The 24493-nt window shown below is 40.3% G+C and overlaps 1 protein-coding gene across 1 annotated transcript in view; it reads left to right on the forward strand.

The window, feature by feature from the left end:
• usp43b (ubiquitin specific peptidase 43b) overlaps positions 1–24493 on the forward strand; it is a 76742-nt gene that overhangs the window by 44852 nt on the left and 7397 nt on the right. Inside the window, exons 4-7 of the mRNA XM_073833148.1 lie at positions 13534–13626; positions 15793–15928; positions 16592–16736; positions 22167–22335. Coding sequence (XP_073689249.1) covers positions 13534–13626; positions 15793–15928; positions 16592–16736; positions 22167–22335 — 543 coding nt within the window. The remainder of the gene's footprint in view (positions 1–13533; positions 13627–15792; positions 15929–16591; positions 16737–22166; positions 22336–24493) is intronic.

Genomic DNA, 24493 nt, shown 5'->3' on the forward strand with positions numbered 1-24493 from the left:
CCTCTTATTTTGGTATAATTAACAATTTGCAGATTCTGCAAGCTGTATACAAAACTTTTGACCTCAACTGTATACAGGACACCATGTACCATACGCTCATATACTGTAGCAGAAGTGTATGAATCCCATTCTAAAACCTACAGTTCAGATTGACCACCTCATCCAAACACACATATTTCCTCTAAATCTTCTTCTCGCTCCAGTGGGTAAAACATTTGCGAGCAGTTTCAGCAGATGCAGCTTTGCCAGCTGCTTTCGCTGCAGTTCTGGATTGCCATGCATCTGAAAAGTTCTCTCATCCTGCCTCGCTTAAGCTGTTACCTGTGTTCTCTGTCACTCTGAGACATCATTACTTCACTTTATCCTTCGCTTTTGGCATCCACATCTCTGTTTTTCCCACCCTCCATCTGCTTCTAGCTGCTTAATTTGTTCATTTCACGTAATTTTATGATGAATCACTGACAACAGTCGAAAATTACTGTTTATCGTCAACCAACCGCTGACAAAAAAGTTCTGCGCAAACACCTGGCCTGCAGTCCAGACATCAGCAAGCCTGAACACGCAACGTTGATTAAATGTGATGCAGTACGAACCTCTCATTTGTGAGAACTGTAATTAGTAGTTTTGAAAATTACAGCATACTAGCCATCTGCTCTTAAAGGAAGTAAGTCATGTTTTCGCTGTACTTTCAATCAATATTTGTGATTTAATCATAGTGTTGCTCAATGCCCAGTTAAAAAAAAACACTTGGAATCCACCAATAGAGTGCAGATAGACAGATCTGTTGTACCGTTACACAATATCATCCACAGCATGGTAATTACAAGAAAGTTCAGGCCAAAGCATCTCTCTCTGATGCTAGTTAGGTGGTACAGTATCATCCCACAGTCACTTTTATCCCAAGGCCCAGAGGTACGCCTTGGGTTCTGAGAGTTTGTGGAAGACATTATTGAAAGTGCTTCAGCTGCAGCATAGGAGGAGAAAAGCTTTAAAAGCCACAGATTCATTGCGCTGTATACCACGACGGACCCTGTGCGGAATTTAAATGACTCCCACTCAAGCGGCCTTCATACTAATGCAGATCATGGCTTGAGTGTAATTCACATCAACGTCTTCCAAATATTTAGCTAGCTCCTTCTGTTGGCAGGATACGAGTAAATATTGAGCTATATGAGGGAGATAGATTATTTCAGAAGGGTTTATTTGTTTGTTTGTTTGCACTAATAATGTGATCCTAACTTGTCAGTACAAAAAAAGTATGATATGATGTTAAATAGTACAAATATTTCAAAATTTTACTGTTTTTGCTGTGCTTTGGATCAAATAAATGCAGGCTTGGTGAGCAGAAGAGACTTCTTTGAATAAAAACATAAAATATCTTAGTGTTCAAAAACTTTTGACTCGTAGTGTATTTATTTATGTGCCCCCTGCTGGGTAGTTGGAATGTGGAGTTATTGGGGGTTGATGAAGTAAAGTGGATTCTCTGTTAATGAGTCAAAGTGATTCAAATGTTACAAATTGTTCCCATTTTCTCAATGTAATAACGTTATATGCCCTTGGGAAATTCTCTTTGTTTGTTTATATGTGTTGACGGTGTCTCGAGATGAATAATCCATTTGATGACCTCTTTTGTCTGGGAAGTTTATTATCCTACGCAACTTTGTATTAATTAAACAGATTTGCATATTCTTCATCTGTAATGGAGCACTCAGTTATTTTGAGACATCCCTGCGGTTGTGAACTGGTATGTTCAACTTCTGCTTAGAAGATGGGTTTTTGGCAAATTTTAGTGGCAGATAGTGTTAGAGAATCAAGAACTGGTTCTAATTCAACCCCATTGAAAAATACAGAAAAAAAAAAACAATTACATTGAGCTAAATCTTTTTTTAGTGAATCAAACATGCCTCAATTTGCAGTTGTATACTAGCATACTACTCTTACTGTTTCTGCCCTAAAAACATATGGTAAACGTAGTATGACTGTGTGTATATGGCAACAGAGCAACCAGTAAAGTCCATCTCACAATTAAATCTGAGTCAGATCTTTTTAGTGAATCAAAAACAGACAGTGCAACCATTAGTCCAAATCCCAAGCCAATTATCCTTATAATGAATTGGTTCTCTTTAGTAAATTATACAGCTTAAACAAATGCAGTCCAACTGATTCTCAAAAGAATGACTTTTTTAGTGAACCAAACACAAACTACAGTTTAGGATTGTGATTATAGGCTTGATTTTATGCCCCCTCTAAAACAGTAAAAAGTCATTTAAAGGAGATCTATTCTTCCCCTTTTTACAATTTGTAATATAAGTCTCAGGTGTCCCCATAATGTGTTTGTGAAGTTTCAGCTCAAAACACCCCACAGACCATTTATTATTTCATTTTGAAAATGCCTATTTTGACTGGAAGCAGAAACACGCTTTTTTGGGTATGACTCTTTAAATGCAATGCTTTTCCAGAATAAGCATGTGCCTTTATAGCTCATATCTCAGATACTCTGCTAAAAACATCCGTTTGGTTTTGATTATCATGTCTATAATGGCACAAGAGTACTAACCGAAGTACTGAATTCTTTTTCATGTCTTATTGTGCTTAAACTGTAAAATACACACAAGTTTATGTTAAAAATACACTTGAGTTACAAAAACAGTAGGTTATGTCTGTGAAGGTAAACAGCTGGGAAATAAATTGCTAAGAGACTAGCTAAGGACCATCTTAAACCAGCTCATGCACAGCTAAGGACCATCTTAAACAAGCACATGACCAGCTGAGGACCATCTTAAACCAGCTCATGAACAGCTAAGGACCATCTTAAACAAGCACATGACCAGCTAAGGACCATCTTAAACCAGCTCATGAACAGCTAAGGACCATCTTAAACCAGCTCATGAAAAGCTAAGGACCAGCTTAAACCAGCTCATGAACAGCTAAGGACCATCTTAAACAAGCACATGACCAGCTAAGGACCAGCTTAAACCAGCTCATGAACAGCTAAGGACCATCTTAAACCAGCTCATGAACAGCTAAGGACCAGCTTAAACCAGCTCATGAACAGCTAAGGACCATCTTAAACCAGCTCATGAACAGCTAACGACCAGCTTAAACCAGCTCATGAACAGCTAAGGACCAGCTTAAACCAGCTCACGAACAGCTAAGGACCAGCTTAAACCAGCTCACGAACAGCTAAGGACCAGCTTAAACCAGCTCATGAACAGGTAAGGACCATCTTAAACCAGCTCACGAACAGCTAAGGACCAGCTTAAACAAGCTCATGAACAGCTAAGGACCAGCTTAAACCAGCTCATGAACAGCTAAGGACCAGCTTAAACAAGCTCATGAACAGCTAAGGACCATCTTAAACAAGCTCATGAACAGCTAAGGACCATCTTAAACCAGCTCACGAACAGCTAAGGACCATCTTAAACCAGCTCACGAACAGCTAAGGACCATCTTAAACCAGCTCACGAACAGCTAAGGACCATCTTAAACCAGCTCATGAACAGCTAAGGACCATCTTAAACAAGCTCATGAACAGCTAAGGACCATCTTAAACAAGCTCATGAACAGCTAAGGACCATCTTAAACCAGCTCATGAACAGCTAAGGACCAGCTTAAACCAGCTCATGAACAGCTAAGGACCAGCTTAAACAAGCTCATGAACAGCTAAGGACCATCTTAAACAAGCTCATGAACAGCTAAGGACCATCTTAAACAAGCTCATGAACAGCTAAGGACCATCTTAAACCAGCTCATGAACAGCTAAGGACCATCTTAAACCAGCTCATGAACAGCTAAGGACCAGCTTAAACCAGCACATGACCAGCTAAGGTCCAGCTTAAACCAGCTCATTAACAGCTAAGGACCAGCTTAAACCAGCTCATGAACAGCTAAGGACCAGCTTAAACCAGCTCATGAACAGCTAAGGACCAGCTTAAACCAGCTCATGAACAGCTAAGGACCAGCTTAAACAAGCTCATGAACAGCTAAGGACCAGCTTAAACCAGCTCACGAACAGCTAAGGACCAGCTTAAACCAGCTCATGAACAGCTAAGGACCATCTTAAACCAGCTCATGAACAGCTAAGGACCAGCTTAAACAAGCACATGAACAGCTAAGGACCAGCTTAAACCAGCTCATGAACAGCTAAGGACCAGCTTAAACCAGCTCATGAACAGCTAAGGACCAGCTTAAACCAGCTCATGAACAGCTAAGGACCAGCTTAAACAAGCTCATGAACAGCTAAGGACCAGCTTAAACCAGCTCACGAACAGCTAAGGACCAGCTTAAACCAGCTCACGAACAGCTAAGGACCATCTTAAACCAGCTCATGAACAGCTAAGGACCAGCTTAAACAAGCACATGAACAGCTAAGGACCAGCTTAAACCAGCTCATGAACAGCTAAGGACCAGCTTAAACCAGCTCATGAACAGCTAAGGACCAGCTTAAACAAGCTCATGAACAGCTAAGGACCAGCTTAAACCAGCTCATGAACAGCTAAGGACCAGCTTAAACAAGCTCATGAACAGCTAAGGACCATCTTAAACAAGCTCATGAACAGCTAAGGACCATCTTAAACCAGCTCATGAACAGCTAAGGACCATCTTAAACAAGCTCATGAACAGCTAAGGACCAGCTTAAACCAGCTCATGAACAGCTAAGGACCAGCTTAAACCAGCTCATGAACAGCTAAGGACCATCTTAAACAAGCTCATGACCAGCTAAGGACCATCTTAAACAAGCTCATGAACAGCTAAGGACCATCTTAAACCAGCTCATGAACAGCTAAGGACCATCTTAAACCAGCTCATGAACAGCTAAGGACCATCTTAAACCAGCTCATGAACAGCTAAGGACCAGCTTAAACCAGCTCATAAACAGCTAAGGACCAGCTTAAACCAGCTCATGAACAGCTAAGGACCATCTTAAACAAGCTCATGAACAGCTAAGGACCATCTTAAACCAGCTCATGAACAGCTAAGGACCATCTTTAACCAGCTCATGAACAGCTAAGGGCCATCTTAAACCAGCACATGACCAGCTAAGGGCCATCTTAACCAGCTCATGAACAGCTAAGGACCAGCTAAGAACCAGTTTTAATTAGCTCATGAACAACTAAGGACCAGCTTAAACCAGCACATGACCAGCTAAGGGCCAGCTAAGAAACAGTTTTAACTAGCTCATGAACATCTTAAACCAGCACATGACCAGCTAAAACCATCTTAAACCAGTTTAAACCAGCACATGACCAGCTAAGGACCAGCTTAAACCAGCTCATGAACAGCTAAGGACCATCTTAAACAAGCTCATGAACAGCTAAGGACCATCTTAAACCAGCTCATGAACAGCTAAGGACCATCTTTAACCAGCTCATGAACAGCTAAGGACCATCTTAAACAAGCACATGACCAGCTAAGGACCAGCTTAAACCAGCACATGACCAGCTAAGGACCATCTTAAACAAGCTCATGAACAGCTAAGGACCATCTTAAACCAGCTCATGAACAGCTAAGGACCAGCTTAAACAAGCTCATGAACAGCTAAGGACCATCTTAAACAAGCTCATGAACAGCTAAGGACCATCTTAAACCAGCTCATGAACAGCTAAGGACCAGCTTAAACCAGCTCACGAACAGCTAAGGACCAGCTTAAACCAGCTCACGAACAGCTAAGGACCAGCTTAAACCAGCTCATGAACAGGTAAGGACCATCTTAAACCAGCTCACGAACAGCTAAGGACCAGCTTAAACAAGCTCATGAACAGCTAAGGACCAGCTTAAACCAGCTCATGAACAGCTAAGGACCAGCTTAAACAAGCTCATGAACAGCTAAGGACCATCTTAAACAAGCTCATGAACAGCTAAGGACCATCTTAAACCAGCTCACGAACAGCTAAGGACCATCTTAAACCAGCTCACGAACAGCTAAGGACCATCTTAAACCAGCTCACGAACAGCTAAGGACCATCTTAAACCAGCTCATGAACAGCTAAGGACCATCTTAAACAAGCTCATGAACAGCTAAGGACCATCTTAAACAAGCTCATGAACAGCTAAGGACCATCTTAAACCAGCTCATGAACAGCTAAGGACCAGCTTAAACCAGCTCATGAACAGCTAAGGACCAGCTTAAACAAGCTCATGAACAGCTAAGGACCATCTTAAACAAGCTCATGAACAGCTAAGGACCATCTTAAACAAGCTCATGAACAGCTAAGGACCATCTTAAACCAGCTCATGAACAGCTAAGGACCATCTTAAACCAGCTCATGAACAGCTAAGGACCAGCTTAAACCAGCACATGACCAGCTAAGGTCCAGCTTAAACCAGCTCATGAACAGCTAAGGACCAGCTTAAACCAGCTCATGAACAGCTAAGGACCAGCTTAAACCAGCTCATGAACAGCTAAGGACCAGCTTAAACCAGCTCATGAACAGCTAAGGACCAGCTTAAACAAGCTCATGAACAGCTAAGGACCAGCTTAAACCAGCTCACGAACAGCTAAGGACCAGCTTAAACCAGCTCATGAACAGCTAAGGACCATCTTAAACCAGCTCATGAACAGCTAAGGACCAGCTTAAACAAGCACATGAACAGCTAAGGACCAGCTTAAACCAGCTCATGAACAGCTAAGGACCAGCTTAAACCAGCTCATGAACAGCTAAGGACCAGCTTAAACCAGCTCATGAACAGCTAAGGACCAGCTTAAACAAGCTCATGAACAGCTAAGGACCAGCTTAAACCAGCTCACGAACAGCTAAGGACCAGCTTAAACCAGCTCACGAACAGCTAAGGACCATCTTAAACCAGCTCACGAACAGCTAAGGACCAGCTTAAACCAGCTCACGAACAGCTAAGGACCATCTTAAACCAGCTCATGAACAGCTAAGGACCAGCTTAAACAAGCACATGAACAGCTAAGGACCAGCTTAAACCAGCTCATGAACAGCTAAGGACCAGCTTAAACCAGCTCATGAACAGCTAAGGACCAGCTTAAACAAGCTCATGAACAGCTAAGGACCAGCTTAAACCAGCTCATGAACAGCTAAGGACCAGCTTAAACAAGCTCATGAACAGCTAAGGACCATCTTAAACAAGCTCATGAACAGCTAAGGACCATCTTAAACCAGCTCATGAACAGCTAAGGACCATCTTAAACAAGCTCATGAACAGCTAAGGACCAGCTTAAACCAGCTCATGAACAGCTAAGGACCAGCTTAAACCAGCTCATGAACAGCTAAGGACCATCTTAAACAAGCTCATGACCAGCTAAGGACCATCTTAAACAAGCTCATGAACAGCTAAGGACCATCTTAAACCAGCTCATGAACAGCTAAGGACCATCTTAAACCAGCTCATGAACAGCTAAGGACCATCTTAAACCAGCTCATGAACAGCTAAGGACCAGCTTAAACCAGCTCATAAACAGCTAAGGACCAGCTTAAACCAGCTCATGAACAGCTAAGGACCATCTTAAACAAGCTCATGAACAGCTAAGGACCATCTTAAACCAGCTCATGAACAGCTAAGGACCATCTTTAACCAGCTCATGAACAGCTAAGGGCCATCTTAAACCAGCACATGACCAGCTAAGGGCCATCTTAACCAGCTCATGAACAGCTAAGGACCAGCTAAGAACCAGTTTTAATTAGCTCATGAACAACTAAGGACCAGCTTAAACCAGCACATGACCAGCTAAGGGCCAGCTAAGAAACAGTTTTAACTAGCTCATGAACATCTTAAACCAGCACATGACCAGCTAAAACCATCTTAAACCAGTTTAAACCAGCACATGACCAGCTAAGGACCAGCTTAAACCAGCTCATGAACAGCTAAGGACCATCTTAAACAAGCTCATGAACAGCTAAGGACCATCTTAAACCAGCTCATGAACAGCTAAGGACCATCTTTAACCAGCTCATGAACAGCTAAGGACCATCTTAAACAAGCACATGACCAGCTAAGGACCAGCTTAAACCAGCACATGACCAGCTAAGGACCATCTTAAACAAGCTCATGAACAGCTAAGGACCATCTTAAACCAGCTCATGAACAGCTAAGGACCAGCTTAAACAAGCTCATGAACAGCTAAGGACCATCTTAAACAAGCTCATGAACAGCTAAGGACCATCTTAAACCAGCTCATGAACAGCTAAGGACCAGCTTAAACAAGCTCACGAACAGCTAAGGACCATCTTAAACCAGCTCATGAACAGCTAAGGACCATCTTAAACAAGCTCATGAACAGCTAAGGACCATCTTAAACAAGCTCATGAACAGCTAAGGACCATCTTAAACCAGCTCATGAACAGCTAAGGACCAGCTTAAACCAGCTCATGAACAGCTAAGGACCAGCTTAAACAAGCTCATGAACAGCTAAGGACCATCTTAAACAAGCTCATGAACAGCTAAGGACCATCTTAAACAAGCTCATGAACAGCTAAGGACCATCTTAAACCAGCTCATGAACAGCTAAGGACCATCTTAAACCAGCTCATGAACAGCTAAGGACCAGCTTAAACCAGCACATGACCAGCTAAGGTCCAGCTTAAACCAGCTCATGAACAGCTAAGGACCAGCTTAAACCAGCTCATGAACAGCTAAGGACCAGCTTAAACCAGCTCATGAACAGCTAAGGACCAGCTTAAACCAGCTCATGAACAGCTAAGGACCAGCTTAAACAAGCTCATGAACAGCTAAGGACCAGCTTAAACCAGCTCACGAACAGCTAAGGACCAGCTTAAACCAGCTCATGAACAGCTAAGGACCATCTTAAACCAGCTCATGAACAGCTAAGGACCAGCTTAAACAAGCACATGAACAGCTAAGGACCAGCTTAAACCAGCTCATGAACAGCTAAGGACCAGCTTAAACCAGCTCATGAACAGCTAAGGACCAGCTTAAACCAGCTCATGAACAGCTAAGGACCAGCTTAAACAAGCTCATGAACAGCTAAGGACCAGCTTAAACCAGCTCACGAACAGCTAAGGACCAGCTTAAACCAGCTCACGAACAGCTAAGGACCATCTTAAACCAGCTCATGAACAGCTAAGGACCAGCTTAAACAAGCACATGAACAGCTAAGGACCAGCTTAAACCAGCTCATGAACAGCTAAGGACCAGCTTAAACCAGCTCATGAACAGCTAAGGACCAGCTTAAACAAGCTCATGAACAGCTAAGGACCAGCTTAAACCAGCTCATGAACAGCTAAGGACCAGCTTAAACAAGCTCATGAACAGCTAAGGACCATCTTAAACAAGCTCATGAACAGCTAAGGACCATCTTAAACCAGCTCATGAACAGCTAAGGACCATCTTAAACAAGCTCATGAACAGCTAAGGACCAGCTTAAACCAGCTCATGAACAGCTAAGGACCAGCTTAAACCAGCTCATGAACAGCTAAGGACCATCTTAAACAAGCTCATGACCAGCTAAGGACCATCTTAAACAAGCTCATGAACAGCTAAGGACCATCTTAAACCAGCTCATGAACAGCTAAGGACCATCTTAAACCAGCTCATGAACAGCTAAGGACCATCTTAAACCAGCTCATGAACAGCTAAGGACCAGCTTAAACCAGCTCATGAACAGCTAAGGACCAGCTTAAACCAGCTCATGAACAGCTAAGGACCATCTTAAACAAGCTCATGAACAGCTAAGGACCATCTTAAACCAGCTCATGAACAGCTAAGGACCATCTTTAACCAGCTCATGAACAGCTAAGGACCATCTTAAACCAGCACATGACCAGCTAAGGGCCATCTTAACCAGCTCATGAACAGCTAAGGACCAGCTAAGAACCAGTTTTAATTAGCTCATGAACAACTAAGGACCAGCTTAAACCAGCACATGACCAGCTAAGGGCCAGCTAAGAAACAGTTTTAACTAGCTCATGAACATCTTAAACCAGCACATGACCAGCTAAAACCATCTTAAACCAGTTTAAACCAGCACATGACCAGCTAAGGACCAGCTTAAACCAGCTCATGAACAGCTAAGGACCATCTTAAACAAGCTCATGAACAGCTAAGGACCATCTTAAACCAGCTCATGAACAGCTAAGGACCATCTTTAACCAGCTCATGAACAGCTAAGGACCATCTTAAACAAGCACATGACCAGCTAAGGACCAGCTTAAACCAGCACATGACCAGCTAAGGACCATCTTAAACAAGCTCATGAACAGCTAAGGACCATCTTAAACCAGCTCATGAACAGCTAAGGACCATCTTTAACCAGCTCATGAACAGCTAAGGACCATCTTAAACAAGCACATGACCAGCTAAGGACCAGCTTAAACCAGCACATGACCAGCTAAGGACCATCTTAAACAAGCTCATGAACAGCTAAGGACCATCTTAAACCAGCTCATGAACAGCTAAGGACCAGCTTAAACAAGCTCATGAACAGCTAAGGACCATCTTAAACAAGCTCATGAACAGCTAAGGACCATCTTAAACCAGCTCATGAACAGCTAAGGACCAGCTTAAACAAGCTCACGAACAGCTAAGGACCATCTTAAACCAGCTCATGAACAGCTAAGGACCATCTTAAACAAGCTCATGAACAGCTAAGGACCATCTTAAACAAGCTCATGAACAGCTAAGGACCATCTTAAACCAGCTCATGAACAGCTAAGGACCAGCTTAAACAAGCTCATGAACAGCTAAGGACCAGCTTAAACAAGCTCATGAACAGCTAAGGACCATCTTAAACAAGCTCATGAACAGCTAAGGACCATCTTAAACAAGCTCATGAACAGCTAAGGACCAGCTTAAACCAGCTCATGAACAGCTAAGGACCAGCTTAAACCAGCTCATGAACAGCTAAGGACCAGCTTAAACAAGCTCATGAACAGCTAAGGACCAGCTTAAACCAGCTCACGAACAGCTAAGGACCAGCTTAAACCAGCTCACGAACAGCTAAGGACCATCTTAAACCAGCTCATGAACAGCTAAGGACCAGCTTAAACAAGCACATGAACAGCTAAGGACCAGCTTAAACCAGCTCATGAACAGCTAAGGACCAGCTTAAACCAGCTCATGAACAGCTAAGGACCAGCTTAAACAAGCTCATGAACAGCTAAGGACCAGCTTAAACCAGCTCATGAACAGCTAAGGACCAGCTTAAACAAGCTCATGAACAGCTAAGGACCATCTTAAACAAGCTCATGAACAGCTAAGGACCATCTTAAACCAGCTCATGAACAGCTAAGGACCATCTTAAACAAGCTCATGAACAGCTAAGGACCAGCTTAAACCAGCTCATGAACAGCTAAGGACCAGCTTAAACCAGCTCATGAACAGCTAAGGACCATCTTAAACAAGCTCATGACCAGCTAAGGACCATCTTAAACAAGCTCATGAACAGCTAAGGACCATCTTAAACCAGCTCATGAACAGCTAAGGACCATCTTAAACCAGCTCATGAACAGCTAAGGACCATCTTAAACCAGCTCATGAACAGCTAAGGACCAGCTTAAACCAGCTCATGAACAGCTAAGGACCAGCTTAAACCAGCTCATGAACAGCTAAGGACCATCTTAAACAAGCTCATGAACAGCTAAGGACCATCTTAAACCAGCTCATGAACAGCTAAGGACCATCTTTAACCAGCTCATGAACAGCTAAGGACCATCTTAAACCAGCACATGACCAGCTAAGGGCCATCTTAACCAGCTCATGAACAGCTAAGGACCAGCTAAGAACCAGTTTTAATTAGCTCATGAACAACTAAGGACCAGCTTAAACCAGCACATGACCAGCTAAGGGCCAGCTAAGAAACAGTTTTAACTAGCTCATGAACATCTTAAACCAGCACATGACCAGCTAAAACCATCTTAAACCAGTTTAAACCAGCACATGACCAGCTAAGGACCAGCTTAAACCAGCTCATGAACAGCTAAGGACCATCTTAAACAAGCTCATGAACAGCTAAGGACCATCTTAAACCAGCTCATGAACAGCTAAGGACCATCTTTAACCAGCTCATGAACAGCTAAGGACCATCTTAAACAAGCACATGACCAGCTAAGGACCAGCTTAAACCAGCACATGACCAGCTAAGGACCATCTTAAACAAGCTCATGAACAGCTAAGGACCATCTTAAACCAGCTCATGAACAGCTAAGGACCATCTTAAACAAGCACATGACCAGCTAAGGGCCATCTTAACCAGCTCATGAACAGCTAAGGACCAGCTAAGAACCAGTTTTAATTAGCTCATGAACAACTAAGGACCAGCTTAAACCAGCACATGACCAGCTAAGGGCCAGCTAAGAAACAGTTTTAACTAGCTCATGAACATCTTAAACCAGCACATGACCAGCTAAAACCATCTTAAACCAGCTTAAACCAGCACATGACCAGCTAAGTACCAGTTTAAACCAGCTTAAACCAGCACATGACCAGCTAAATACCAGTTTAAACCAGCTTATACCAGCACATGACCAGCTAAGGGCCAGCTAAGAAACAGTTTTAACTAGCTCATGAACATCTTAAACCAGCACATGACCAGCTAAAACCATCTTAAACCAGCTTAAACCAGCACATGACCAGCTAAGTACCAGTTTATACCAGCACATGACCAGCTAAAGACCAGCTTAAACAAGCTCATGAACAGCTAAGGACCATCTTAAACCAGCAGCCATGCTTCAAAACATACCTAACCAGCATATGCTGTTTTTTTTTTCAACACGGTATGCTCACCGTTTGCAAGAATTGTTTAAATGAGTTTATTATAAAAACAATCTACTCATTCAGTAGTGGAATAGCGTATTGTTTTTTTTTATTATATAATATTGTAGATGCAGTATCATCTGAATCATTCTCATCTCAGCTGGTTCAGTGCATTGTTTCTTTATGATGAAAACAACAACACAAGATTTGAAATTATAGTGACTGAGATCATTTAGGTGCTTATACCTGCAATTTACATCCCACAGACTTGGATCAGACTCTCTTATTCTGCATAAGTGGAGCACTGCTGCTGCATTGTTTGTCTTCTGCAGTAAGACATATGTGGGCGAACTGCAGCCGTGAAGCTCAGAGCTAAAATGCTGAAGTCTCCACATAACACTCTTGACAGCTGCTGGAGATGAACAGGACTTTCCTTCACACTCTAAAAATATCTCTAGCCACCCTTCTTTATTTGTCTCTCCACCACACTGGTCTGGCAAGTGCCAATAGGGAGAAGATGTATTGTTTCTCCCTTCATGACAGACAGACAGACAGACAGACAGATCATAAAAGCCATTCAGGTTCTGAATAAGTCTATGTAGTGAGTTTGAAATCCTCCTTTAAATGAGTGGCAAGGATGATGCAAAAAAATGCAATTGTGATTTTGTGATCATCAGTTTCCGTAGCTACAACAATAATTCTTCCCAAGGGACGTTTTGTGCTTCCTCTTCCCTGTGACATCACTTCCTCTTCCACTGAGCTTCCCTTGAGGCTCATTCAAGCAGTACAATGGCTAATATCTTGATTGTTTATTATATAATATTTGTATATATTTATGTGCTGTTCTTTTTTTCCCAGGTCATCTCTGACATGCCCACATTGTCTTAAGCAGAGCAACACGTTTGATCCTTTTCTGTGCATTTCCCTCCCCATTCCTCTAAGACAGACGAGGTGAGTACAGTTGTACCAAACTGAAGCCTTTTGAAGTCATTGATTCATGCTGAAACATAATTGTTTTCATTTTGTGCTTGTATTATAACATTTTTGCCTCTCGGTACTCAAAAACAATGAAGCATTCAAACCAACAGCAGCAGCAGATGGAGCAGATATTTGGCCAAGATACAACTATTTGAAAATCTATATATTTATCTTTTTGTGTTCCAAGAAATAAAGGGAGTCATGCCGTTTTCATGATGATACAGTCTTCATTTTTGGTTGAACTACTCCTTTAGGGCAGAACACATGGCCAGTTAAAAGGAAAGCAAACTGTTTGAGGTGTGGCACTTTTTACATGAGCGATTGCCTTATTTCTTCCGGTAATTCATTCAGCGTTTACCCCAACGCCACCCTTGTTCACAGTAGTTTATGTCTGAGAAGGGCGTTTTCAGGCTTTAGGTCATATATCAGCAGGGTTGTTATAGTGCAGGAAAACTAGATGACAGTCTAAATAATGGTATGGTAGTAGATGATGTCACTTCAGAGGAGATGACTTCATTTTAGCAAGAGCTATATATACTGTAGAGGTCAAATGTTTGTGGTCAGTATTTTTTTTTTTAAAGAAATTATTACTTTTATTTAGCAAAGAGGTTTAATTAATCCATAGTGGCAGTAAATGCATTTATATTTTTACAAAAGATTTCTATTTTAAGTAAATTATGTTCCTTTGATTCCTAAAAAAAGTGTCATGGTCTCCATAAAAATATGAAACAGCACTGTTTTCAACACTGATAATGATTTCTGAAGGATCATATGACACTGAAGACTGGAGTAATGATGCTAAAAATGTAGCTTTGTCATTATAGGAATAAATTATATTTTAACATATAGAAATAGAAATCAGTTGGAAAGCCACATAAGAGATGTACAGTTGAGGTCAAAAGTTTAAATACACCTTGCAGAATCTGCAAAATGTTCAATTATTTACCAAAATAAAAGGGGTCATACAAAAATGCATGTTTTTTTAGTACTGACCTGAATAAGATGGTTCACATGGAAGATGTTTACATATAGTCCACAAGAGAAAATATTAGTTGAATTTATAAAAAAAAATTGACTATTCAAAAGTTTACATACACTTGATTCTTAATACTGTGTTGTTACCTGAATGATCCACAGGTTTAGTGAGAGTTGTTAATAAGTCCCTTGTTTGTCCTGAACAGTTAAACTGCCTGCTGTACTTCAGAAAAGTCCTTCAGGTCTCACAATTTGGTTTTTCAGCATTTCTGTGTATTTGCACCCTTTCCAACAGTGACTGTATGATTTTGAGATCCATCTTTTCACACTGAGGACAACTGAGCGACTCATATGCAACTATTACAGAAGGATCAAACACTCACTGATGCTTCAGAAGCAAAAACAATGCATTAAGAGCTGGGGGTGAAAACTTTTGAACAGAATGAAGATGGTTTTTCTTTCTTATTTTGCCTAAATATCATATTTTTTTATTTAGTACTGCCCTTCAGAAGCTACAGAAGATACTTACATGTTCCCCAGAAGACAAAATAAGTTAAATGTACCCTGATCTTCAAATTCTAAAAGTTTTCACCCCCGGCTCTCAATGCATCGTGTTTCCTTCTGGAGCATCAGTGAGCGTTTGAACCTTCTCTAATAGTTACATATGAGTCCCTCAGTTGTCCTCAGTGTGAAAAGATGGATCTCAAAATCATACAGTCACTTTTGGAAAGGGTTCAAATACACAAAAATGCTGAAAAACCAAAGAATTTGTGGGACCTGAAGGATTTTTCTTTAACAACACAGTATTAAGAATCAAGTGTACGTAAACTTTTGACTTCAACTGTATTTCAAAAAAAACAAAAATCTTACAGACCCCAGACTTTCGAATGGTAATGGATATTGCAGTCAGAATTCACAGCTGCTTTTGAGTGATAGTGTACTTAGAATTGACCAACACAGGTTAAATACAGTACATAACTTAGTGACCAATCAGATTCATTCTTTAGCCACATCCTCCTTTTAAAACCAAGCCCACCCATGAGATTTTTAGCCCTTTACAGACGTTGTTTAAGATTCCAAGATGCTCTTTATTGCTATCAGTAACATTTTAAATTTAAAAAGCTGCTTTTAGATCACAAAGGTGTTTTTCGTCTCTCTCTGCAGACCCGTGTGTGTGACTTTGGTGTTTAGCAGTAAAGGGCAGCGGTATCTGAGAGTGGGGCTGGCTGTGCCTCTCTTCGGCTCTTTGGCATGTCTGCGCCGGATGGTGGCAGATGAGGGCAAGATCTCTCCTGATCAGGTGACAGGTGCACACAGCATCACACAGACAGACCTCATGCCTGCACACAATATATCACCTGACCAAACCACCTTCCCTCCTGCATTGCTACAATGATCGTGTCAGATGGTAATGCCGTGGGACTTTGATGTATGCTTTGATAGTGAAAGATTATCATAACCACATGCTATGGTATTTGCATGGTATAGGATTTAGATGCAACTATATGCTTTATCAGAGGATTATGTTAAAGTTAGTTATTATTTCAAAGCCAAAAACGAAAATTCTGTCATTAATTATTCACCCTGATGTCATTCCAAACCTGTAAGAGCTTCATTCATCTTCAAAACACAAATTAAGATATTTATGATTAAATCCAGGAGCTTTCTGACCCTGCATAGACAGCCATGCAACTAAAATGTTCCCAAGCCCAGAAAGGTAGTAAGGACATTGTTAAAACAGTCTATGTGGCATCAGTGGTTCAACCGTAATTTTACAAAGCTACGAGCATTTTTTTTTGTGCACAAAGAAATTAAAAATAACTTTTTTTTCAACAATTCTCTTCCTCCTCTCCTCCGAGGATGTGTAATTAAAGACAGAATTCAAATGTTGGGGTGAACTATCCCTTTAATAACTGCAATAATTCAGTCATTTTATTCAGTTTTTCGTTCTCTGTTCTTCTAGGTAATATTGACAGAGATCTACACTACAGGTTTCCAGCGCTCCTTCTTTGATGACGATGACTTGACCAGCGTAGCAGAGAGTGACATTATCTATGCCTTCCAAGCTCCACCCCTTTACATCAGGGGTGGATCTGCACGAATCTCAGGTAAATGTGGCCAATTTTAGAGGATGTTTTTTAGGATTCTTTAGGAAACACAAGAGTTGTGTTTCGACTGAGATTGTGGGTTTAGAATGGATTTAATTACTGTCTAAGTTCCTCAGTGATTCAGTGAGTCCGCAGTGGTCCAGTATGCCCTAATGGTCTGCCTGAACATAGACCATGATTTGTAAAGGGTGGCCAAGTCTGTGTTCACCAGGGTTGGGCCAAATTCATAACAGGCACACTTTCAGTTCAGGACAATGTGAATTGAATTGGCAGCACACGATAGGATGAGTAATCTTACAAAAGTACAAATAAATTTAAAGAAACTCTACGCAATCATGCAAACATTCTGTAACATGGTATAAATATTTAAATAAATAGTTATAACTAATAATACAATGATATGATACTAATGATTTTTTCTTAATTTAGAACAATCAACACAGACATCAAAGCTTTTATTTTCACTATATAAAATCATTAAATGCCCAACACATTTTTCTATATAACTTCAAAACATAAAATGTTAGCTAAATTAATGCATTTTGGGAAATTTATCAATTTTATTCCATTTTAAGTCTACTTAAAATTCTAATTTGAATAATTTCTGCATCCTGTTTCCTTAAAGGAACATTTCGCCCAAAAATGAAAATTACACCCATGTTTACTACTAGCAATCCTAGGTGTATATGCCTTTCTTCTTTCAGGTGAATACAATGGGAATTATATTAAAACTGTCCTGGCTTTTCCAAGCTTTATAATGGAAGTGAATGGTGGTCGAGATTTCGTAGCAAAATAAAGTGCATCCATCCATCATAAAACGCTGGAACGCCACTCTCTCAGTACAGATTAAGTTTTAAACATGGATATTTTTCTTACACAAATGCACCAGTTTGCTTCAGAAAGCTCCCATGGAGCCATGTGGAGCACTTTTTATGATGGATGGTTGGATGCTCTTTATTTTGCTTCAAAATTTCAACAGTCAATTATTGCCATTATAAAGCTTGGAAGAGACGGGACATTTTTTAAATATAACTCAGATTGTATTTGCCTGAAAGAAAAAAGTCATATGTACCTAGCAAGGCTTGAGGGTGAGTAAATCATGGGGTAATTTTTATTTTTTGGTGAACTGTCCCTTTAATTCTAAAGTTCCTTAAAGGAATAGTTCACCCAAAAATTTAAATTCTATCATCATTTACTCACCCTTATGTTGTTTGTAATGCCATTTTTCTAGCTATCATCTTTTGTGCAAAAAAAAATAGATTTATAAACTTTTATCAAAAATTTAATTCAACAATAAATTCAATTAAAATAATAAGATACAATTGGGAAGAATAAGTCACCAGTCAAATGAAATCAGCATCCACAATTCATCTTTGCTGGGTGCAGAAGAGCACAAATGTGGCATTAAGGAATATTTACAGACTAATTTTTTACAAGACTCAGAGGTGGTATTAATTCATTTCATAATACCAATGTTATGAGATTAATATTTTAAATATAAAGTTTTGAATATAGAAATTTAAATTATTTAAATTACTCAATTTATACTTTTAAAATAAAACTGCATCCGTCTGTAGGTGGCAGCAAATCACTGTCTTTGTCACTGAATCATTCATTCAATCAATTCGTTCACACGGCTGATTGATTTAGGAACGAAGCAAGTGACTCTCTTTATGAATGGGTCATTGAATCATTGACTCACTAGATTTGTTCAAAAGCACAGATTCGCAGCAGCTCAGCTGTGACTTTGTGTAACAGTAGGAGTCTGAAGTGGATCCAAATGGAAGCTTTATTGAAATATGTGGTCAAACAGGCAGGGTCAAACACCGGCAAACAGGAACAACAAGGGTAATCCGAAAGAATAATCCAATAATACAGGCGAGGGTCAAAATCCAAAAGAGCAGTCCAAAGTAACAAATGAAACAAAACTATGAAGCTAGGAAAAACTATGGCTATGACTAGGAAACTGAACAGAACTGTGACAAGGCTAGGGATAACACAAGGAAACTAAGAACAAGATAAACGCTACAAGATAAAGGCTAAACAACGATCAGCAAAACAGAGGGGGAAGGGAGAGGCTTCATACCAAACACTAGGGAACACATGACCAAACTAACCAATGGGGAACAGACACATTGAACAGAGGAACCAATCAGAGAATGACACACAAACAAGGGAAATACATGGTTGGTTGAGACAACACATAACATAAAGAGTCCATATTGGAGTGCCCTCTAGTGGGGCTGCCGGGCACTCTGTAACACTTTGTTTGAAACTATTTTTGTTAACGAAATAGAGCAGAATCAGACAACAGTGTTTCTGAAATGTAAGTTTGCAAACTCCCTTTATAATCATTTAAAAGCTGTCACTTGTCTTCATAAGTTCATCGTGATCTCACAAACTTCTATTTTAATGAATGAAGCTCTCTACACTGCACACTGAATATATTATTTACACTTTGTTTGTTATAATGAATGACAAACTGTAGTCTGCTTTCACAATCTGTGCTGTGAGAAGTAGGACGTGCAGCGATAGAGAAGCATTTCTACTGGCTGCAGTCTGCAGGTATTACGGCAAAAGACATGTTTATGTGCAGAACTGGGATTGCTTTTGTAGTCTTTTGAATGGATAAAATCATTTCCAAAAAAAAAAAAAAACCTAACCAGTTGGAAGTTTCCAGCCCTGGCTATAACTGTTTGGTTGCCAACATTCTTATAAAACAATGGTTACCTACATGATGACAGAATTTTCACTTCAGCAGGGCATCTCAATGCATGAGTGAGACCAGGTTCTGTCCAGTCTTGCCAGGTAATTTTTCTATCAGGTTTTGATTTTCTGTGGAGGTGCTCTGTGCAGTGGAGGTCTGTGGAGAGGAGAGGTGTTTAATTAACAATCTCACAGTGTTACTTTTGAGTGACAATCTCAAACGCATTCAGTCGAGTTCATCGAGCGACAGGCAAGAAGAGAGATTGCATGAGCATAGCCACTTAAAGTCACCACAGGTCACATTGTCCCATTCTTCATTTTAAAACACGGATATGAAAAAACCTTGAGACGGAATGCTGGGAAACACAGCTGTCCTGATGTTCAGCCATAAAAACGTCCCTTCTTGATTAAAACGCCAGCCAGCCCTCCATCTGTCCCTGATGGCACATGTGACCTTCCTGTTGTAATGTGTTCATAACGTGTAACGGTCTTGCTGATCGTCGTCGTCAACCTGATTTGTCATAAATTGTGAAGCAAAGTCATAGGCCAGTGTTTATGCAAATGTGAGCGAATGATGATGAGCTTTCTAAACCTCCATAGACAGCAATGCAACTACCACGTTCTCGGCCCAGAAAGTCACATGGACTATTTTTTTGATGTTCTTACCACCTTTCTGGGCCTAAAGGCCTTTCCACACTGAGCGCGAAAAAGCGAAAGAATATCGCACGCGATGATGTACTGGAATAAAACAACAGATTCCTATGAGTGCTTCCACATAGACGAAAAAGCGAATGTTTTTTAACGACAAGTACGACGAATCTTTTCAGTTTCGCAAAGTGAAAACACTTCCGTCCAATAAGATTTGAGCATTACATCATGTGCCTGGAGCAGCTGCTGCTGCACAAAAGGACGGGAGTGGTGGCACTGTTTCGAAAACCGGTGTGAACAAACACAGAAGAAGAGTATTTCGAGAGAGAAGAGGATGCGCTCTTGTTATCATTGCATCTAAGAAAACAGATGGTTATTCTCACATGTTCTATTTCTATTAATTCTCCACTGAATTACGTGATCTAGAGGAGAACACTGTCACATGGACTATTTTATCGATGTCCTTACTACCTTTCTGGACCTTGATCGTGTCAATTGCCTTGCTGTCTATGCAGGGTCAGAAAGCTCTTGGATTTCATCAAAAAATATCTTAATTTGTGTTCTGAAGATGAACAAATGTACAGGTTTGGAACGACGTAAGGGGGAGCAATTAATGACAGAATTAAACTTTTTGGGTGAACTATCCCTTTAATGTTTGCATACCAGACCAGCCCGACACAACATTGGCTCAACCAATAGCATGACTCAGAGGCGGGACTATTTGTTTGTCCAATGAGGAGCATTTTTAAAAGAACACTCCACTTTTTTTTGGAAATAGGCTCATTCTCCAACTCCCCCCGAGTTAATAAGTTGAGTTTTACCGTTTTGAAATCCATTCAGCCGTTCTTCTGTTCTGGCGATATCACTTTTTGCATAGCTTAGCATAGATCATTGAATCCTATTAGACCAATAGTATCGCGTAAAAAAAAAAAAAACAATGAGTTTCGGTATTTGTCCTATTTAAAACTTGACTCATCTGTAGTTATATCGTGTACTAAGACCGGCGGAAAATGTAAAGCTGTGATTTTCTAGGCCGATAAGATTAGGAACTACACTCCCATTCCGGTGTAATAGTCAAGGAAGTTTGCTGCCGTAATATGGACGCAGTAGGCGCAGTAATATCACGCAGAGCCTGAAATTAGTTTCCAGCTAGGTAACTACCAACGAGGAACGCTCCCTGTGCATGCAGTTGGTCACGTTGTGCTGCGTGATATCACTGCGCCTGCTTCGGCCATGTTACGGCAGCAAATGTCCTTGACTATTACGCCGGAATGGTAGTGTAGTTCCTAATCTTATCGGCCTAGAAAATCGCATCTTTACATTTTTCGCCGGTCTTAGTACATGATATAACTGCAGAAGAGTCAAGGTTTAAAAAGGACAAATATCGAAACTCGGTCATTTTTGAACGCGATGCTATTGGTCTAATAGGATTCAATGATCTATGCTAAGCTATGCTAAAAGTGATATCGCCAGAACAGGAGAACGGCTGAATGGATTTCAAAACTGTAAAACTCAACTTACAGTATTAACTCGGGGGGAGTTGGAGAATGAGCCTATTTCCAAAAAAAGTGGAGTGTTCCTTTAACAGGGGGGCGTAGAAATAACACACTTATCCTTTTAATGATGTCACCTTGAAGAAATGACACTCTTTTGTCCCTTATAAATTTAACTGAGTGACTTTTGGAAAAGATATAATATACTAGCCTTTGGCTTTTTCGGGTGGTTTGTTCTGGGTACTTAATTAATGGCTGCTGCCCAGTCGTACTTAATTTGGAAGAAAACATCTGAAAGCTTGACGTCCATTTAGTATGTATGTGTATGTGTGTGAAGGCTGGCGTCAGATCACACACCCCACTGTGTCTGCTGTCTGCTGTGCTCTATTTGCATGTCTCCATCTGTCTCTCTCTCCTTGTCACTCTCTTCCTCTCTTTATCCGTGTGTGTGTCACCTTGTTTTGTCATACAATAAAATTTGACATTATTCGGCTATATAGAGCCACAGACAATAAATCTACCTGTGGATTAGGCGTGTTAGGAGGTGACCTCTAGCTCTCATTGGTTCTCCCTCTCATCCCAGGGTTCCACCACAGTCTTCCGTCCTCTCCGTACACCTCGTCTGGGCCGGAGGGTCACAGACTGGCTGCGTCCGGAGCGCTGTCCTCTGAGTTCTTGAACCAGGCTGACGGGATGGTGAAGATCTTGCTGTTGGTGTGTAATGCAGCTGGAGCAGGACAGCAGGCAGTGAGGTACCCTACAAAATGATGACTTGTTTGACTGGTAACCAAACAGCTGTAGGTTTGAACCTTATTTAGAGGCCTTACAGGTGAGGTCAAAGTTTTACATACACTTTGCAGAATCTGCTAAATATTTTTGTTTAGTATTGACCTTCACATAAAAGACATTTACATATAGTCTACAAGAGAAAATAATGGTTGAATTTATAAAAATGACCCCGTTCAAAAGTTTACATACACTTGATTCCTAATACTGTGTTGTTACCTGAATGATCCACAGCTGTTTTTTTTTTTTTTTTTTTTTTTTTTGTGATTAGTGAGTTGTTTGTCCTGTACAGTTAAACTATCTGCTGTTCTTCAGAAAAATCCTTCAGGACCCACAAATTCTTTGTTTTTTTTCAGCATTTTCGTGTAATTGAACCCTTTCCAACAATGACTATGATTTTGAGATCCATCTTTTCACACTGAGGACATCTGAGGGACTCATATGCAACTATTACGGAAGGTTCAAACCCTCACTGATGCTCCAGAAGGAAACACAATACATTAAGAGCTAGGGGGTGAAAACTTTTGAATAGAATGAGAAAGTGTTCATTTTTCTTTTTTTGCCTGAAAAATCTTTTTTATTACCCTTCAGACATCAGTGAGTGTTTGAACCTACTGTAATAGTTGCATATGAGTCCCTCAGTTGTCCTCTGTGTTAAAAGATGGATCTCAAAAACATAGTCATTGTTAGAAAGGGTTCAAATACACAAAAATGCTGAAAAACCAAGAAGAATTTGTTGGGCCTGAAAGATTTTTCTGAAGAACAGTGGGCAGTTTAACAGCCACGTAGAGCTTGCAAATATCAATCATGACAACTTTACCTCACCTTTTGCTTTAAAAGCTTCTCAAAGATTCTTTGACGTTTTGTCACGTCAGAGCAGCACAATTTTGACAGTGACAGCCACCCAGAGATCAATACTGTCTTAGGTGTGAATGCCTCCAGAAATCTAATTTGGTTCCATGGTCTTTTGTCATGTGAATTTCTCTCTCACTTTAATGGAAGTGATAGAAGGAGAGAGAGAGAGAGAGAGAGAGAGAGAGAGAGAGAGAGAGAGAGAGAGAGAGGCTTGATGAGCTAGAGTTAGTACATCTCATTTTGAAAGAACTGATATTTTGATTGATTTTCTCAAGATACTGATAAAAGTGATATTCCTATCCCTGCAGTTAGTGTGAAAAGGACTAGATTTGACGTACAGCCAGTAGTCATGAGCTCATTAAGTGAGAATGTTTGAATATAGAAACTTACACTGAGATTATGCAGATCTTAAACACTGGTGGGGGACAAACAAGATTTAAGGGAATGAATTAATTACGATTAAAAAAAAATAGTAAAGCAACTACAATTTTTGCAATGCATTTGAAATATTTGCAAATATTATTTTAATTAGAAAACACTCATGTCTTTCTTTCTTCAGTCGCAGTGAAATTAAGATTTTTGAGGAAAACATTCCAGGCTTTTTCTCCATATAGTGGACTTCAGTGGGAATCAGTGGGTTGAAGGTCCAAATTGCAGTTTGAATGCGGCTTCAAAGGGCTCTACACGATCCCAGCTGAGGAATAAGGGTCTTACCTACTGAAACGACTGACTGTTTTCTAAGAAAAATACAAATGCATATACTTTTTAACAAAGAACTAACCAAGCGTGACCTTTCCTACATGATTACGTAATGCATGAAGTTGATCTAGTGCAAAAGCAACATTTGTGGTTAAATTTTTATTTTTTTTTTTTTTAAAGAAAATGACATTGTTTTGCTACATAAGACCCTTATATATATATATATATAGTGTGTGGAGCACTTGAAGCTGCATTGAAACTGCAATTTGAACCTTCAACTCATTAAATTCCACTATATGGAGAAAAATCCTGAAATGTTTTCCTCAAAAAAACAAAAATTTCTTTGTGACTGAGGAAAGGAAGACGTAAACATCTTGGATGACATGGAGGTAATTAAATTATCAGTAAATTGTTATTCTTGGAAATGAACTAATCCTTTAAGATGGATAAACGATTTTCTAATAAACACAATTCACAGTTGGGCACTTGTATAGACAGGAAGCACCGCAGAGTTCACATACAAAAATGGATTATAGAAAGAATAGCAGCTTCCCTATGGAGATCTCTAGC

Source organism: Garra rufa, chromosome 1, assembly GCF_049309525.1.
Source record: "Garra rufa chromosome 1, GarRuf1.0, whole genome shotgun sequence".
Classification (NCBI taxonomy): Eukaryota; Metazoa; Chordata; class Actinopteri; order Cypriniformes; family Cyprinidae; genus Garra; species Garra rufa.